At 54.3% G+C, this 17106-nt stretch overlaps 2 protein-coding genes across 4 annotated transcripts in view; one reads left to right on the plus strand and one right to left on the minus strand.

The window, feature by feature from the left end:
- LOC119102217 (protein held out wings) overlaps nt 1–1237 on the plus strand; it is a 29184-nt gene extending 27947 nt beyond the window's left edge. For 2 of the 3 annotated variants that reach the window (XM_037225576.1, XM_037225578.1), the window contains 2 exons: nt 118–224; nt 1129–1237. In XM_037225576.1, coding sequence (XP_037081471.1) covers nt 118–203 — 86 coding nt within the window. In that variant the 3' untranslated portion in view covers nt 204–224; nt 1129–1237. Of the gene's footprint in view, nt 1–117; nt 516–1128 lie in introns of those variants that run through there. The other variant, XM_037225577.1, reaches the window with a different exon arrangement.
- Nucleotides 1238–16025: 14788 nt separating this feature from the next.
- Nucleotides 16026–16340, minus strand: LOC119102219 (tubulin beta chain-like). The gene has a single exon (XM_037225581.1). The coding sequence runs from the start codon at nt 16338–16340 to the stop codon at nt 16026–16028; it is 315 nt and encodes a 104-aa protein (XP_037081476.1).
- Between the last annotated feature and the right edge of the window lie 766 nt (nt 16341–17106).

Below are 17106 nucleotides of genomic sequence, written 5' to 3' on the forward strand. Positions count from 1 at the left end.
CGCCTGCGGCGGCTGCTCTGGGGCCTGTGGTGTCCAGCGGGAGGCTTTCGTCCCCGGCGTGTGTCGTGGGGCCTGTGCTGTCGCCGCCTCGTGACGCTTAACGCTCTGCCGATCTAGGTGCGGCCGCGTCCAAGCACCGCCAGATGCTGACCCAGGGGCGCGAGCACCCGTACCAGAGGGTGGGCTCACTCTCACAAATGTAGCGCGCCGGGCGAACGGAGCAGGTCAGTGGGCGCCCGGGCGTCGGGTCACGACCGTTCCCCTTCCGTCTCCTCCTCGTTCCGCGCCGTATCCTCAGGCGGCCAGGCTGACCTGAGCCGGGTCAGTGTCGCCTCCCCGCCGCGGCACTCACTCGCGGCTGGTGATCGCAGGCGCGCGCGCCGCCGGCCGGGTGTTGTGTGCAACTCGTGCGCCTGTCTGCAGCGGTTGTAGGCTGATGGTGCTGCAGTGTTTTGTATCTGCTTGTGAACGTTGGCAGTACGTGTTGTGGAGAACGCAATACATTGTTCCGTTTTGATAGTCGGAGTTGATTTCTTTGCCGGCCACATGGCCGGTCAGAGTTCTCTGAGTAAGCCGGCGCCAGAGCCGTTAGCCGCCGTTGCCGGGTACATGTTGCCGAGTGACTGGCCCGCCGTGCTGCCTGGCTGCCCCGCCGCCTTCCCGTCTGCTGCTCGTGAACCGCTTGGCCCGTACTCTCGCTCCCACCGCCGTCGCTGTCTGGCTCCATCCCTGCCACACGGAGCATGTGTCGCCCGGTGTCTGCCCGCCACCCGGAGGGTCCCGCCGCAGTAACGGTGACTGATCTGGGGACGTCCTCCCCTTGCCGCGGCCCGGCAGCGAATTGCTGCTGCCCGACGGGCGTGCCGTCATCGGCAACGTAGTTCTCGTGCTTGCTGTTGACACTCATGATCGGCCACGGACAGCTTACCTCACGTAGTGCCGCGTCTCTTAACCGGAATTAACGCCTCGGCACACGGTCCTGGACTCTGGCGTGCATTTTACCCCACCACTAATGCGAGACCGGTTCGCCGTGTACCATATGCCGCCTGCGCGCCCGGGTCTCCGCTACCATGTACTAACACTGCTGTTCTCTCTTTTCCACCGCTGCCCGCCCGTCTCGCTGGACAGAGCTAACCAACCCGTAACGCGCCGACCCGGCTGGCGGACCGGTCTCAGCCGGCGGGAGGAGCGCCGCCGGCCGACAGACGTCCAGCGTGGCGTGGGACTAGCCCGCGGCGGCGGCGGCGGCGGCGGCGGCGGCGCGCCCTGGCGGTGATCCGCGGACGCGCGCCGCCCGCGGCGGAATGGGCCGGCGGGCCGGGCGCGCGGCGCAGGGCCGCCGGCGACGGCAACGGGTCGGCTGCCGGCGCCGCGCCACGTACAACTCGGTGTGCCAACTCGCGCGCGGCGGAGGCGATGGCGGCGTCGCGCGGACCGCCGCACACATTCATTTGCCATCGATGACTTGGATTTGTACTTGTGTTTGTGGCGTATTTTTGTATTCGCGTCAGTGGAGTATTCCTCCCTCTGTTCTTTTTTGTTCGCCAGCTTCATTTTACGTGGCAGCTGGAAGTAGCTTGCAAGTGCAAACGCTTGTGTACTTAATCTCAGTCCAGCTACGTGGTTTTGGTCATACGTTTTGTACGTGCAATTTTTGGAGGCGAAATCTCAGACCTGTTCACATAGAAAATAGACACCCGGTCCCGCGATGTTCGTGGGAAGAGGAACTTTTTGTTCGTTCTGTGGTAACATCCGACTACCCTGTGCCAAACGTGTGCCTTAACAAAGTGCTTAATATTCTAGAGATCAGTTGTTGTCATTTGAATAAACGTATATTTAGGACTACGGGTGATGTTCCTGGCCTCTACCTCCGCTGAAAGCAATGCACAGCGTTCACAAATAACCCAGTGGTGCGTGTCACCTTTATGGAGAAGTCTGACGAACTCAGAATGATACTCTGAATTGAATACCATGAAATGACACCTCATCCTTGTCGGAAAGTTCAATCCAGCTCCGTATCTCGCGGGACGCTGCGACGCTTCCAGTGCTGAAGCTCCTCAAAACATGAGTTGTTTTGTACATGTCCGGCGCCAGTGCGAAGTCCTCGCCGACTGACCGGCGACAGGTGACTTCGCCTCCGCCTGCGGTCGTGAGGACAGCCGTGTGCCGGCCGCCGTCTGGGCCTGGAGCGTCACAGCAGACGGCTGCCGGGCCTCGGATGGCGACGCTGGCCGCCGTCTGGGTCTGGAGCGTCACAGCAGGCGGCTGCCGGGCCTCGGATGGCGACGCTGGCCGCCGTCTGGGTCTGGAGCGTCACAGCAGGCGGCTGCCGGGCCTCGGATGGCGACGCTGGCCGCCGTCTGGGTCTGGAGCGTCACAGCAGACGGCTGCCGGGCCTCGGATGGCGACGCTGGCCGCCGTCTGGGTCTGGAGCGTCACAGCAGACGGCTGCCGGGCCTCGGATGGCGACGCTGGCCGCCGTCTGGGTCTGGAGCGTCACAGCAGACGGCTGCCGGGCCTCGGATGGCGACGCTGGCCGCCGTCTGGGTCTGGAGCGTCACAGCAGACGGCTGCCGGGCCTCGGATGGCGACGCTGGCCGCCGTCTGGGTCTGGAGCGTCACAGCAGGCGGCTGCCGGGCCTCGGATGGCGACGCTGGCCGCCGTCTGGGCCGCGCTCAGACTGCGGCCTCCGCCGCCAGACTCAGGCGGCCAGCGGTACACCACCAGGAGGCGGGCGGCCGCGCCTCAGAGGGACATGCTGGGGTTTACGGGACCATGGGCGGCCAGCGCGCTTCCGAACCTGCTACAAAATAATTGATTAATCTATCTTAACCCCGAGATCTTTGTTAGAGCTACATGTGCCTGGCCTTGAGGACTTGAGGACGGAGCTGTTTCCCTGCCGCTTGGTATATCCGATGAACATGAGCTGCGGACCATCCCGAACATTCCCGCGTTCCGCGAGACGAGACAAAGTCAAGGTCCATGTTATCCGACACGCGCATGTCATCTGTCAAATGTCACCAGGCCTGGAGTCATCGCGTGCGCCAGCCAGCCGTGCCCGCGCTCAAACGACGGGCGGGTTTGAAAGAGAATGGACGCCTCGCTGCGCGCAGACGGTTACCTGCCGGCAGTGCAGAGCAGTGCGGTCTGGTTGTAGTGCCCACGCGCAGACGGCTACCTGCCGGCAGTGCAGAGCAGTGCGGTCTGGCTATAGTGCCCACGCGCAGACGGTTACCTGCCGGCAGTGCAGAGCAGTGCGGTCTGGCTATAGTGCTCAGGCACGTTCGCTTGCTGTGATTGTGACTCACAGTGGTAACTCGGGCACTATAACCAGGCCTTTTGTTAAAAAAACCTTAAAGGCTCTGACCGCACGCCAAAATTGCGCTCAATCGTTATTGACATTCCGTCTCTTCCCTGACGTGTTTTGTCCAAATGTTCCTAACGTACCCAGGTAACGAGCATGCAACAGCAGATGCAGGACGGCAGGTGGGACGCACCGTACCTGGCTGAAGTGGTGCGCATCCGGCTCTTTAGTGCATGTGTCATTTATCAGGTCACCTGACGGCACGACTTCGATATCTGATCGAAGAGCTTTACACGACAGCGGCTCTGGGAACTTCACGAAACCGATTACTGCCCCCTGTCATCACTATCGCATGCCCCGCTGTCTTCAACACAAAGGTGCGATACCTTACTACCCATCCAAACACGCCGCTGAGTCACTTCGAATGCGATATCGACGGGTTTTAGTCATGTGATTTGCATGCAAGGAGCGTCGTAAGCGTGACGGTGCATTATGCATAGATTGACGCCTGTGGGACATGGCTCCCTCGTGGTACGGAACCTATGCTGGGACCAAATGTAGGACCGCTGGCCGCAGGCACTCTTGGTACAGTAGCATGCGCATTTAACTGTTCAAAATCTCTGCAGCATGATATCTTAACTTACTAGAAAATGCCATGTTCACGCAGACATGAGCGAAACAGCGCAGCGCTCGGCGCTATGTGCGGAGCAGGAGGTGCCATGGTAACTACATCTCCCCACCTCGAGACTGATAAAACGCTAGAAAACTGGAGAGGATGTCTCACTTTGTGAGCATTGGCACAGTCGGCATGGAGGAATAGCGGGCTGAACTTTAATAAGAGAAGCGAAAGCAGAGGAGAAATTACGAGGCATGTCGTGCTCTGTGAAATCACCACCATCGTATGACTGGCCTGGAGTGAGCCGGTACCCATACATTGCAGGCACGGCAATGTCAGCAATGACGCCCACATCGATGTTGGTATCAACGTCGGACGATGCTCCTCTTCAACATCCGGGAAGAGCGCAACCCCACCGACAAGTTCAGGGGCAGCCTGTGTGTGAGCTGCGGTCGGCCGCCGTTGGGAGTGCGCCACTGTCAGGGACACTAGCGTACAGCTTCGCTGAGCTGAGCTGACATCTGTGGGCGCTGAGCTGTGAAGCTGGACACCAGATGGCGTTTGTGAGCTCCAGAGCTGCGCAGCCGGTGGATTTTGGCTAGGTGCGGGCCCTGGGGCGGGGTCCTGCGAGCGGAGTCGCGAAGCTGAGCCAAGCGTCTGCGAGTCTCAGTCGTCAACCGCAGCGAGTCTCCTCTCCAGAGGCTCCGTCAGCCGCAGCGAGTCTCCTCTCCAGAGGCTCCGTCAACCGCAGCGAGTCTCCCCTCCAGAGGCTCGATCTCAATGGCGGCTGCACACCGCCTTATCACAGCAGCTGGCCGGCCAGTACGGCCAGTACCGACGGACATCACAGCGCGTCGGGCGAGACGATACCCGCCAGCCGCCAGCCGCCGCTCCTGGCGGGCCGCCGCTGCGTCACCGCACTGCCTCTCTCACACACCGAAACGCTTAAGGATGAGTTCCTTGCCCTTCGCCATGAAGCCCTTGACTTCGCCGCCAACCTCTCCATCACACCACCCAGCTTCCTTCTGCATAAAAGCCAGAGCCAGCGGTAGAGGCTGGGGCGCGGGGCCCGCCTGCCCCGAAGGCGCAGCGGTCCCGGCCGAGCCCGCGCCGGCCGCCGCGCCTCCGGCCTCGGCGCCGCCCGGCGCTCAGTCCGCCGGCGAGTCCCAGGGCGCAGTCACTCCCAGACCGGAGGTGACCACCAGGCACTCTAGTTAATGTGTAGTAGCCGTATTTGCAGTAGCCATATTTGCAGTAGCCATATTTTACGGTATCTATCACGTGACCGTGGGTTAAACACCGGGTTCACTATGTTATCTGTTGACAAAAGAGGGAAATATGACTTTGGGCCATTTAGTGACAAGAGTTGAACAGAAGTATGCCGCAGCAGTGCCATCTACCGGCAGAAATCCAAATTAATTTGAATGCCCTGATCGTTGGATGCTATCGACTTTGAATGTTAGGACTTCGGACGTTGCGCGCTTCGACGAAATGCCCCCCCCCCCCCCCCACCCTTCCCCCCCCTCCAATGAACGCGTGGCTGGACGCATTGTTTATGTTCCGAACCCTGGATGTTACGGTATTGAATGCTGTGTACACTGGACGCTGTGAGCTTGGGCATTTTGATGTTTCATCTTCGCGGGCAGCACCTTAAAAAACTAAGGGGGTATAGGTCTCAACAAGGGAGGGCTGTGAACTGCGCCGAATGACCTTCGTGATGGCTATTTTAGTTTAAAACCCCAGACAAAGCACTCATTTTAAGGTCTAAGTGAGTCACATTAATTTTTAAGGTCACACATCAAGCAGAGCACACATTTTAAGGTCTAAAAAGCCCCGGCAACATCTTTTGTCCAGTTAGGTGGGCGGGGTTGGATGCTGGCCAGCCCGGAAAACGTTACGATGTAACGTCTTCCGGACTGGCTTACATCTCCGCGCAACACTCGTGCGTATGAGTGTTGTGCGGGCGTTGGCTCACAGCTAACAGCTCTCGTTGTGTCGTGCCGTCAGGGCACGACATAAAGAGTGGTTTTAAGGTCGCTTTCATAAAGAGTGGTTTTCGGCCAGTGTACATTCAGGCAGGCCCTTTCAGCACAATTTTTCTGCCAAACGAAGCTTTCTCATGACGAGTGGAACGCAGTCAGAGAGAAGATAAGAGCCAGGCGTGTTGCTTGATATTTTGAATCCCGAAAACGCGATTTGTTTCGGGCATGAGATTTTGTGCCCTGAAATCGATATTGTTGGATGTGGCAACACGGCCAGCACAACACGACCATCACAAATCGGCCAGCACAACACGGCTGGCACAACAAGGCTGGCACAACAGGGCCAGCACAACACGGCCAGCACATTACGGCCGGCACAACACGCCCGGCGCAACACGACCATCACAACTCGGCCAACACAACACGGCCAGCACAACATGGCCGGCACAACACGACCAGTACAACACGTTCGGCACAACATGGCCGGTACAACACGACCAGTGCAACACGTCCGGCACAACACGGCCAGCACAAGACGGCCGGCACAACACGGCCAGCAAAATACGGCCGGCACAACACGGCCAGCACAACACGGCCGGCACAACACGGCCAGAAAAATGTGGCCGGAACAACACGGCCAGCATAAGACGGCCGGCACAACACTGCCAGCACAACACGGCCGGCACAACATAGCCGGTACAACACGACCAGCACAAGACGGCCGGCACAACACGGCCAGCACAACGCGGCCGGCACAACAAACGTCCGCGCCACGATGACAGCGGGGTGGCTCATGGTCTTAACTGCAAGTCTTCAGATAGCACGGATGGACATTTGCGTTATCAGCTGGCGAAAGACGCGGTGATTCGTATATAACGGAGCGTTGTCCTCGGTCGGACTATATAGCCACCGCACTGGCCATCGACCGCACTCTAACAGGGCGGCCGTACTCTAACAGGGCGGCCGTTCGGTATAATCATGAAGATCTGCTTGAGCAGCACCATCGTCTGCCTGGTGACGTCAGAGACGCTCTGCTGGAAGCGGAAAAGTTGGGGAACTCGAAGTAAGTGGCCGAGGAGTTAAGGCTTGGAAAAACTTGTATTGGCCCCGAATTCGAGAGGCATTCTGATGGCAATGGTCATTCCGACGATGATCATCAATTACATGCATCGACAAGTATCATACGCCAACAATTCGATCAGCACGTCTTCGTTCATCAAAAACTGGCTCAACATAGATAAACGATTGCATTTGACCCGGGAGAATCATCCATGGTGCTGGCTTGAGATCGACTCCATCTGGTTTTCTTTGCGGTACTCACTGGCTTTATGATCCGTTACTGAGGCAAATAACCTCACCATGGCCGGTGATCATACCAAAACTGTATGAATGGGATGGGCGCAAAATCCTGTGGCTGTGAGGGGTATGCGTACACATGTGTCTTAATCGGAATGAATCACAACCCAATTTATATTTGCTAAAAAAAGTTAAAAGTTAAAAAGCGTAATGAAGATAGCAATTTTAGAAACTTGCCATGTTGACTTATCTTTAGTGACCTTTAATTATTTGTGCTGCTTTTTACTTCAGTCTCCCGCCGTCCCGTCACGGTCCGCCCAGCAAGCCTTCTAAAGACCACAACGAATGTTACAGAGGTTGGAGGCAAGTCTATCCTTGCCAAGCAGGATATTTTGCAAATGCGGCGGAGGAGACCAAGCTGTTGGTGCTGTTGTAAGCCTGGCTGTAGAACCAAGCCATGGTCGAGCATATTTAAGGCCGCAAGAACCGAAGGGCCAAGCTAGTGGTATGGTCAGGCAATGCACGCGACAATCCGGCCGGTGGCCCCCGCCACGGTCTGTGCTCCGACTGGTATGTGTGCCCGTTTTCAGCGCGTGCCCGCCCCAGCGCGGGCCAGGCACGCACCCGGGCGAAGCGGGGGACCACCGGTCTTGCCACCCGCCGTGCGCCGCCTGCTCGGGCGCCGGCCACACCCAGCGCGGCCGGACTTTTCAGATTAAGGTTGTGTTTAGCTTACTTTTGTACCACATTTAAACATCCATGAAATTAACCTAGTTCACCAGCCATCTTCCTCAAGATGTGTCATCTTTTTCGTTTGCTTATTGGCCATCGCTTAGCGTCACAGTCGCAGGCCGACACCGCGCGGCCTGTGGAGACTGCAATGCCGGGCTTCCAGGCTGTTGTTGCCAGTGTCCTAGAATTGCCGACTTTGAGTGGAATGCAGCGCCCTACGAGGATGAATTTTTTACTCCTCTTCCCCATATTTTATGTGAATTTTTCACTCCTGCCTGACATTATCTAACCGCACATGCCAAACCCACATTTCCCTTTCTGAGGTTTTCAGATGTCATCCAAAACCGAGCTCACTTGAAACCACCAAACATAAACAAGGCTCCACAGAACCTGGAGTACTGGACTAGGCTATGTCCTGCCTCACCTACATCTGAATCATGTTTATGTATGCACAGAGCAAGGGCGCCAGGTACTTTCAAGCCCAAGACCCCCAGCGACTCCAGCCGCTTGCACGCATCAAGTTTGGTTTGTTTACAAAATGCATCACAATCGGCAGCAGTGTGCCAAGTGCATGGTTTTCACGCATCCGCAATTTTTTTTTGTCTCACCACCACGCCACGAAAGCAGAGCCTGGTGCAAACACCAGCAAGGCCTAGTAGATAATTTTACTCCAAGTATTTCTTTTACCCGAAGAAACCTGACCATTAAATTGCATCACTCCCGAAATGCAGGAGTGAAAAGGCCAAGAAAGGTCTTCTAAATAACGTTTACAAGATGAATATTACCATTTGAGTACTTATTTTAACAGATTTAAGTCAAATCAGCTGATAACAAAAAATTCCTAAAAAGTATCAGTCTTTATATTACTTGACTCCTTTTTTTCTTGGTATCATACGAGTGTGGTACCACTTCAATCTTCCTTCCTTTTCAATTGCCTTTAGAGGTACTATCTGTGGCTTAAAATGTTGACCAAATCCTCTGCAAGATGCTCCAACTGCAAACTTACACGTATTTTACACATAAATTGGATTAATTCGCCAGCCGTCCAAACATCTTTGGTACGCACCCAAGAGTGAATAATTCACAGGAAATGAAGGCGATAACTTGAAGCACGGAACTAATTTTTACCGCCATTTTTGCCCTGTTTAGCCCTCGGTTAGCCATTTTTTGGTTCATGGCGGTGCTCGATAATGATAAATCTATGCATTTCGAGTGTCTAACTCACCGAAGTACCTGACAACGCCATCCTTATGCTGTCATATAGAGCTTTGGGACAGACCTGACGCAGCTAATACAGAAGTGTTTGATGGCAAAATTCCGCCCTCCGGAAGTGTTCATCATGCACACCTCTTACTTGTTTCGCATTTTAATATCCTAGGTTGTTGGACTTGATTGATATTTATATTTGGGGGGTGAATGGGATTACTCAATCTGTCAGCAAACTGTGCAAAGTGTGGTACTGACTTTTTGTTTTGGAGGGACCAGGAAGAGGTGTGCCCTGAAAAAGCCAGTAAGTCTCCTGTGGACCAATTAATTGCTTACCTTACCTGCTTTCAACTCACGCTTTGGAACCAGAGTTAGCCATTTTCTGTTTTAATCCATCGAGTTTTGTCATGAGACAAATTATGAAATCACAAGGCATGCAGTGGGCTTATTTTGTCCCACATTCTTGATTATTTGCCTCAAATTTCTTGAAGTGGTCCCTCGTGGTTGCTTGGACCGCGTTTTTCCATAGTTGTCGCGGTTTGCTTGCTGGCAAATGACTGTACTGTATATATATGCAACATATTTTTAACACTGGAATACTCCAAGCCGCATAGCAATTATAATATGAGGTAAATATCAGCATTAAGCAAATAGTCAGACCATCCCATTTAAAATGTGAACCAACATCTCAAAATATGTCATTAAATATGAATAAACAAGCCTAAGTAGATGCCTTTGCTGCAGCTGAAAAGGCAAGCAGCAAAGCTGGCATGGTCATCCAAAAGTTATGCTGCTTTTTGAGAAGAGCGATAGTTTTGTGGAGCACACCCACTATTGCCCTTGACAGACGTTAACCATGGCAATCAGAATAAGTTGTTCAAAGTGATTCAAAGTGTTTTCATTTATGTGTTGTCAACTTTTTCTCGTGTCAACAAGCATACACAAATGAACTGATTAAGAATGCGAGTTGAAACCAGCAAAAAAATGAGCTTTATCATGCTTTTATCTTAAATGTTGCTGCCAGCAGGTGGGTGAGTTGAGATGATGTTCAACATATGGGCTACTCTAAATTAGGTTAAGTTGGTGAAGTGCATGGCAAGTGACAATAGCAATTGTGCAGGAATCAGTAATTCACAACTGCTGCTGTGATACCAACAGGTTAGACAGGATGAGATGAGGTAAGGCCTCTTTAGGTCAGGCATAGTTAGGTTATTTTTATGGAAATAAGCATTGGTCTTTTGTAAGAAAAAGTGACAAATTGTTTGCTTTCCCTGACCCCATCTTAACAGAACCCAGAGGTATGTGTATTGTGTCTGACTTGGTGATGGGCTGATGTGAAGAAGTCCCAGATTGTTTATGCTTGAGTGCTTTATGCTTGTTGAATTGTCTGTTGTTATTTTATTGTTTAATTCCTTAACTTTGTTTTATGTTAAAAATGCTGTGGAAGGGAAGCGCAAAGTGCAGCATCAAATTAGACGCTGCGCGGCCTGCGGAGACCGCATTGACTGGCGCTGAGGTTTTTGTAACCAAGCTTTGCAAGTGCGCATGCTCAAAATAATGCCCCATAAGCTTTATTGCTAACATATTTAAGTATTTAAAGGTTATTATTTCAGAAGCGTCATCATTTTTGTGTACCGGTGGGCCACGACGAAAAGTTAACCACTGGGCTAACGCTCCGCGGACTACGGAGACTGCAACTCCTGGTGTTGAGGTTTTTGTTGCCAAGATTTGCAAATGTGCATGTTAAAACCACGTTACAAAAGCTACATCACTAACCGACTCTGATTGGATGTTTGAGATTTCCAGACAAACGTGGCTTGGCGATGTCAATACACATTGTTGACAGCTCGATCTACCATCAAAATTTTCAGCCTCAAGTTTCGATCAAACATATTGTTATACAGTCCACCTTCGCAATGTCCTCAACGTCTGTAGAACGCAGATAAAACATCCTGAAAAAGCTTCTGAATTCTATCGCCTTAAAGATAGTCTACTAAAACCACCGTAAACACAAAGGGCACCGCTGATTTATTCCATGCGGTCGTTCAACGCCTGATTTCTGCAAAATTAAAAATGCAAACAAAATTGATCTCACGATAGCTCCTGGTTTCCGTCCTGGTAACGACGTAAAAATAGCAATGAAACGAAGAAAACCGTATCCCTTGTTAACAAGTAAACCATATCCAGGGATGTTTTGGGAGGATCACCGTAAGGGGGGCTTTTGTCAATAATGTGCTCATTTTAGCAAGGTCTTGACTACGTCCCTGCGTACACACAAAAGCAGATTAAGTTGTCTGTGTTGAATGATGGGCAATTGGATGTCTGTTGGGCCAATTCATACCTGGGCAGGCAGCTGGGCAGCTTCCCGGGAGCTTTTTTCTGGGCTGGTGTGGTGTGAGGGAATATCATTCGGAAAAAAATGACTGTTATAGGTGTCCAACATATATTTTGCGTCCTAATCAGTAGCAAGCTGATCCAGAAATATGAAAAAGCAGCCACACGATCAGCTCGCAATAAGTCATGCGGGAGGCACCCGGGCCGGGGCAGTGGTCGCCGACGACAGACGGGAGCGGGGCCTAGATAGGGAACATATGACACACAGGCCTTCATTTTGTGGCTTAGTTTTTAAAGGAGAATCTCCAGCTTTATGGCTTTTGTCACATCGTTTTTGGAAGTTTCAAGCTTCCGAGTTTCTTTCCGCCTAAAATGGTGCGACAAGCCTTATCTCTTGAAAAGAAGCTAGCAAAATGAAGGCGCATGCAAAATCTGTCATATTGTGAGCCATCGATCCACTTTCAAAATTCTCACCAGGCTATGTTCAGGGCGTATTTTAGCGTTTGCCCTATTGAGACAGATACCTCCCCAATAATCCAGAACGCCTACCGTTCGTGGAATTTTATCTCCCCAGGGAAGGCAATGTTCAAATGGGCGAATAATGTTGGGAAGTCGGATAGCCTAATTTTCAAAATGACATGGATGAGTCGAATAGGCAGGATTGTGCATCAGAGAGAAACAGCTCTAGATTCATATCTGGCATAGCAGCTATAACATTTAACCTCCATCTCTACTCCCCTCCCCCCTGATCATCAGGCTTGTTTTCCAGAAAACCCTTAGCTTGCCCCCCCCCCCCCACCTTTTGAAACGTTCCTACGCCTGTGAGTTACTTTCACGGTACGTTGGCCTGATCAGAGACCGTGCTCAGCCGCTGCTGGCGAAAAAGGCGGCTTCGCGGCAGCGTGTCTCTGTCAGGACTGTGTTGTAATTAAGTCATGGGTTGACGCGTTGGATGCGGCACTTGAGTGACGTCGACGGACGCCTAACGGTGAAGAAACCTCCAGTGACAGCTTTCCATTGAGTTCATTAAGGTAAGAAATTAGTATACAAACTGGTACATGGTTTATTAAGCTTTTCGGTCAGACTAAAAAAGCCCGCACCTTATGCTAACAGCTTTTGTGACAATTTGTCTTCATGTGCAATAAAGTCGTACGGCAAGAACTAAAAACTGTCTTAGTTAATGTTCGCCTCAAATTGTTCGTGATGTTTTTAGTTTTTCATAGGGAAATTCAAACTCTAGTCGGACGGGTTCACCTGGAGCCGAACTCAGTCCCTCTATGTCTCGTTTAGTGCCATCACAGAGCGGAATATTTGCCTTGCTATTATTCACAACGATGTATAACGCACGGCTCCTGAACCCATCAGGCTGTGGCGTACCCAAGCGTGTTGCACACGTCACCCCCGGTCAGTCAGTGGGGCCGACACGACTTCCTAGGGTGTCATCAACGCCCCGGCCCTCGAGCGCTGCGCCCTGACCCGCGAACGCGGAGCCTCGGCCCCCGGGCGCGACGTCCCGGCCCCGAGCGCTGCGCCCTGACCCGCGAGCGTGGCGCCTCGGCACCCAAGCGCGGCGTCCCGGTCCCCGAGCGCGGCGTCCCGGTCCCCGAGCGCGACGTCCCGGTCCCCGAGCGCGGCGCCTCGGCCCCGGAGCGCGGTGCCCCGGCCCCCGAGTGCGGCCCTGCCTGTCGGCCGCGCCGCCTGTGTAGCTGAGGGCGGCGCGTGTGAGCCGTGCCGGCCGGACTGCATCTCCTGTGAGGACACCAGCAACCGGTGTCTCAGCTGCGAGCCCCACATCAGTCCGCACGACCGCCAGTGCTGGCTGCCCTGCCCTGAGGGTACCTTTGAAGCTAGCCAAAGGTCATGCGCACTGCTGTCGTGCTCATTGTGGTTTTTAACCCGCGTCAGCAGGGGGCAGATCGGCGCCCTCCGAGCATACACGTCAGCCGTTCTAAAGGGCCTCTCTCCCCTTTTTGAGATTTGCTGTAATCTCTGTCTGGTATCTGTAGTCCTCTGTAATCTGCTCCTGCAACAGCCACCGTACAAATGCTCACACTGGATATGTTCCGTTCCGGTGCAGCTTTGCTGTGCTGGACCTTTGCCGCACTTTGTAAAGCTTTTGCCGTTCCGGCGATCATCGCTGACGGCCGCGCTGACGGTCCGGTTCACGGCGATCATCGCTGACGGCCGCGCTGACGGTCCGGTTCACGCCGATCATCGCTGACGGCCGCGCTGACGGTCCGGTTCACGGCGATCATCACTGACGGCCGCGCTGACGGTCCGGTTCACGGCGATCATCGCTGGCGGCCGCGCTGACGGTCCGATTCACGGCGATCATCGCTGGCGGCCGCGCTGACGGTGCGGTTCACGGCGATGATCGCTGACGGCCGCGCTGACGGTCCGGTTCACGGCGATCATCACTGACGGCCGCGCTGACGGACCGGTTCACGGCGATCATCGCTGACGGCCGCGCTGACGGTCCGATTCACGGCGATCATCACTGACGGCCGCGCTGACGGTCCGATTCACGGCGATCATCGCTGGCGGCCGCGCTGACGGTCCGGTTCACGCCGATCATCGCTGACGGCCGCGCTGACGGTGCGGCTCACGCCGATCATCGCTGACGGCCGCGCTGACGGTGCGGTTCACGGCGATCATCGCTGACGGCCGCGCTGACGGTCCGGTTCACGCCGATCATCGCTGACAGCCGCGCTGACGGTCCGGTTCACGCCGATCATCGCTGACGGCCGCGCTGACGGTGCGGCTCACGCCGATCATCACTGACGGCCGCGCTGACGGTCCGGTTCACGGCGATCATCGCTGACGGCCGCGCTGACGGTCCGGTTCACGCCGATCATCACTGACGGCCGCGCTGACGGTGCGGCTCACTGCGATCATCGCTGACGGCCGCGCTGACGGTCCGGTTCACGGCGATCATCGCTGACGGCCGCGCTGACGGTCCGGTTCACGCCGATCATCACTGACGGCCGCGCTGACGGTGCGGCTCACTGCGATCATCGCTGACGGCCGCGCTGACGGTCCGGTTCACGGCGATCATCGCTGGCGGCCGCGCTGACGGTCCGGTTCACGGCGATCATCGCTGGCGGCCGCGCTGACGGTCCGGTTCACGGCGATCATCGCTGGCGGCCGCGCTGACGGTCCGGTTCACGCCGATCATCACTGACGGCCGCGCTGACGGTGCGGCTCACTGCGATCATCGCTGACGGCCGCACTGACGGTCCGGTTCACGCCGATCATCACTGACGGCCGCGCTGACGGTCCGGTTCACGGCGATGCGAACCGGACCGTCAGCGCGGCCGTGTGAAGATGTGACTGTGCGTGTCTTGCTTACCCTCCCGGACGCGGTTGTTTGTGGACGCCGACGACGCCGGGATTTACCATCGTCGCCCCCTGGCCAAGCCGACTCGACGTTTATCAGCGGTAGCGACGTCACCTGAGACCACGACGTCAGCGCCCTTATTTGACGGCACAAAAGCCGTTTGAAATCCGCTCTACCAGGAAGGAGACTAGATGTGACATCGATCCCACGTCCGTGCCAAATGTCGTTACAGGCCTGTGGGGCTGGTGATTGATCTGCACCAAAGTGGTCTGAATGTTTGCCAGATATATCTGATCTATATCAGGTACCTGGCGGATGTATTTCTCTTCTGTAGCAACTGCTATGGATGTATCGGTGAGACCCCCTGACCATTTTTCTCTTTGTCAGTAATCATGGTGAGTAGCTTTCTGGACGCCACATTCCTAAAGTGACCAAGGAACGGTGCTCTAGTGTGTAAACACTTATCGATGGCAGCCTAACTTTTCAACATTTCGATACACTCTCATTAGCGCAACACTCAAGTTTTACTTGTTGACTTCGTATGAGTAAAGAGCTGACTTCCTCAATAGTATGAAGACTTAAACTTTGACGAACTATCAAGCACATTTCTACCAGAAGCTGATATTCGGTGGACCTCAGTTTTTCAAGGCCAGGCGTGCTCGCACCCTTCTCGTTTTACGTCACGAGGCTCGCTCAATGCTTCCGCCGCTGCAAGGGCAGCACCATCAGAACTATAGACGGCGTCACTGAAAACGTGTCTAGCTCCGGCATCGCTAGGTGACGCCGTATTTTGTACAGTGCACAATTTCAGAACGATTATCTTAATCATGCCAATTTCGCCAGCTGTACCTGCAGTTATTTGTCACCGTCTAATTTACTTCTTTACGCAGTCAGAAATACTTGCGTAATTTCAATCCCTTCATTTATTGAATTGTTTCCTGATGTCTTGCATGTCTTCTCACAACGGCAGCACGCCAGCTCCGCCCTTTTCCGCTGGCTCTCCCACCTCAGCGCGCCTGCACGACAGTCAAGCGACTCGCCGCGCCGCCGTGAAAGCGAATATATCCCTGTTTAAAGTGCTTTGTCGAGTGTCAGTGCCCCACGCACTACAATGGGGAACCTGACGTGATGGAGCGGGCGGGCCGTTTACGTGACCTCGGCCCGCCCGCCGTCGTACTCCTCGTCGAGCTTGCCCTCCTCGTAGGCGAAGGCCCCTGCTACTGCTGGTATTCGGACACCAGACCGTTCATGTTGCTCCCCGCCTCGGTAAACTCCACCTTACCCATACTCTCGTCGGTACACCAGTGGAGGAAAGCCTTGCGTCGGAACATGACCGTGAACTGCCTCGAGATCCGCTTGAACAGCTCCTGGATGGCGGTGCCGTTACCGATAAGGGTGGCTGACATCTTAAGACTGCGGGATGGGATGTCACACATGGCAGTCTTGACGTTGTTCGGGATCCATTCCACGAAGTAGCTGCTGTCCTTGTTCTGAGCAATGGGCATCTCTTCATCGACGTCATCCATGGACATTCATGGATGGACGATGGACTTCATGGATTCGTGGACCTTCATGGATACCTCGCGTCCGAGGAATCCGAGGCGCTCGAGGACGCACTTCGGTTTGTTGACCACCATGCCATAATCCCGCAGACGTTGCAGAACCTGGCGCAGGTGGGTGACGGTGTCTTCAAGGGTCACGTCGGTGATGAATATGCCGTCGATATACACAATGAAGGCGGGTAACAGCGAGACACCCTATCCATGAAGCGTTGGTACGTTTGAGTAACCTTGCATAGGCTGAACGGAAGGGTATTATGGTACCATTCAATAGGCTGGCGCTGCCGCCGCTGCAACGGCAGCGCCATCACAACTACAGTCAGCGTCACTGCAAATGCGTCTTTCTCCGGCATCGCTAGATGCCACCATACTTCGTGCAGTGCATGATTTCATTACGATTATCTTGATCATGCCAATTTCGCCAGCTGAACATGCAGTTATTTGCCACCGTCTAATTTACTTCTTTACGCAGTCAGAAATACTTGCGTAATTTCAAGCCTTTCATTTGTTGAATTGTTTCCTGATGTCTTGCATGTTTTCTCACAACGGCAGCACGCCAGCTCTGCCCTCTTCCGCTGGCTCTCCCACCTCAGCGCGCCTGCACGACAGTCAAGCGATTCGCCGTGCCGCCGTGAAAGCGAATATATCCCTGTTTAAAGTGCTTTGTCGAGTGTCAGTGCCCCACGCACTACAATGGTGAACCTGACGTGATGGAGCGGGCGGGCCGTTTACGTGACCT

This window comes from Pollicipes pollicipes, unplaced genomic scaffold, assembly GCF_011947565.3.
Source record: "Pollicipes pollicipes isolate AB1234 unplaced genomic scaffold, Ppol_2.1 Scaffold_5724;HRSCAF=6776_pilon_pilon_pilon, whole genome shotgun sequence".
NCBI classification, from domain to species: Eukaryota; Metazoa; Arthropoda; class Thecostraca; order Pollicipedomorpha; family Pollicipedidae; genus Pollicipes; species Pollicipes pollicipes.

Excerpts from the sequence above, each read along its gene's own strand:
- LOC119102219 (XM_037225581.1), bottom strand. The coding sequence starts at position 16,340 with ATGTCCATGGATGACGTCGATGAAGAGATGCCCATTGCTCAGAACAAG.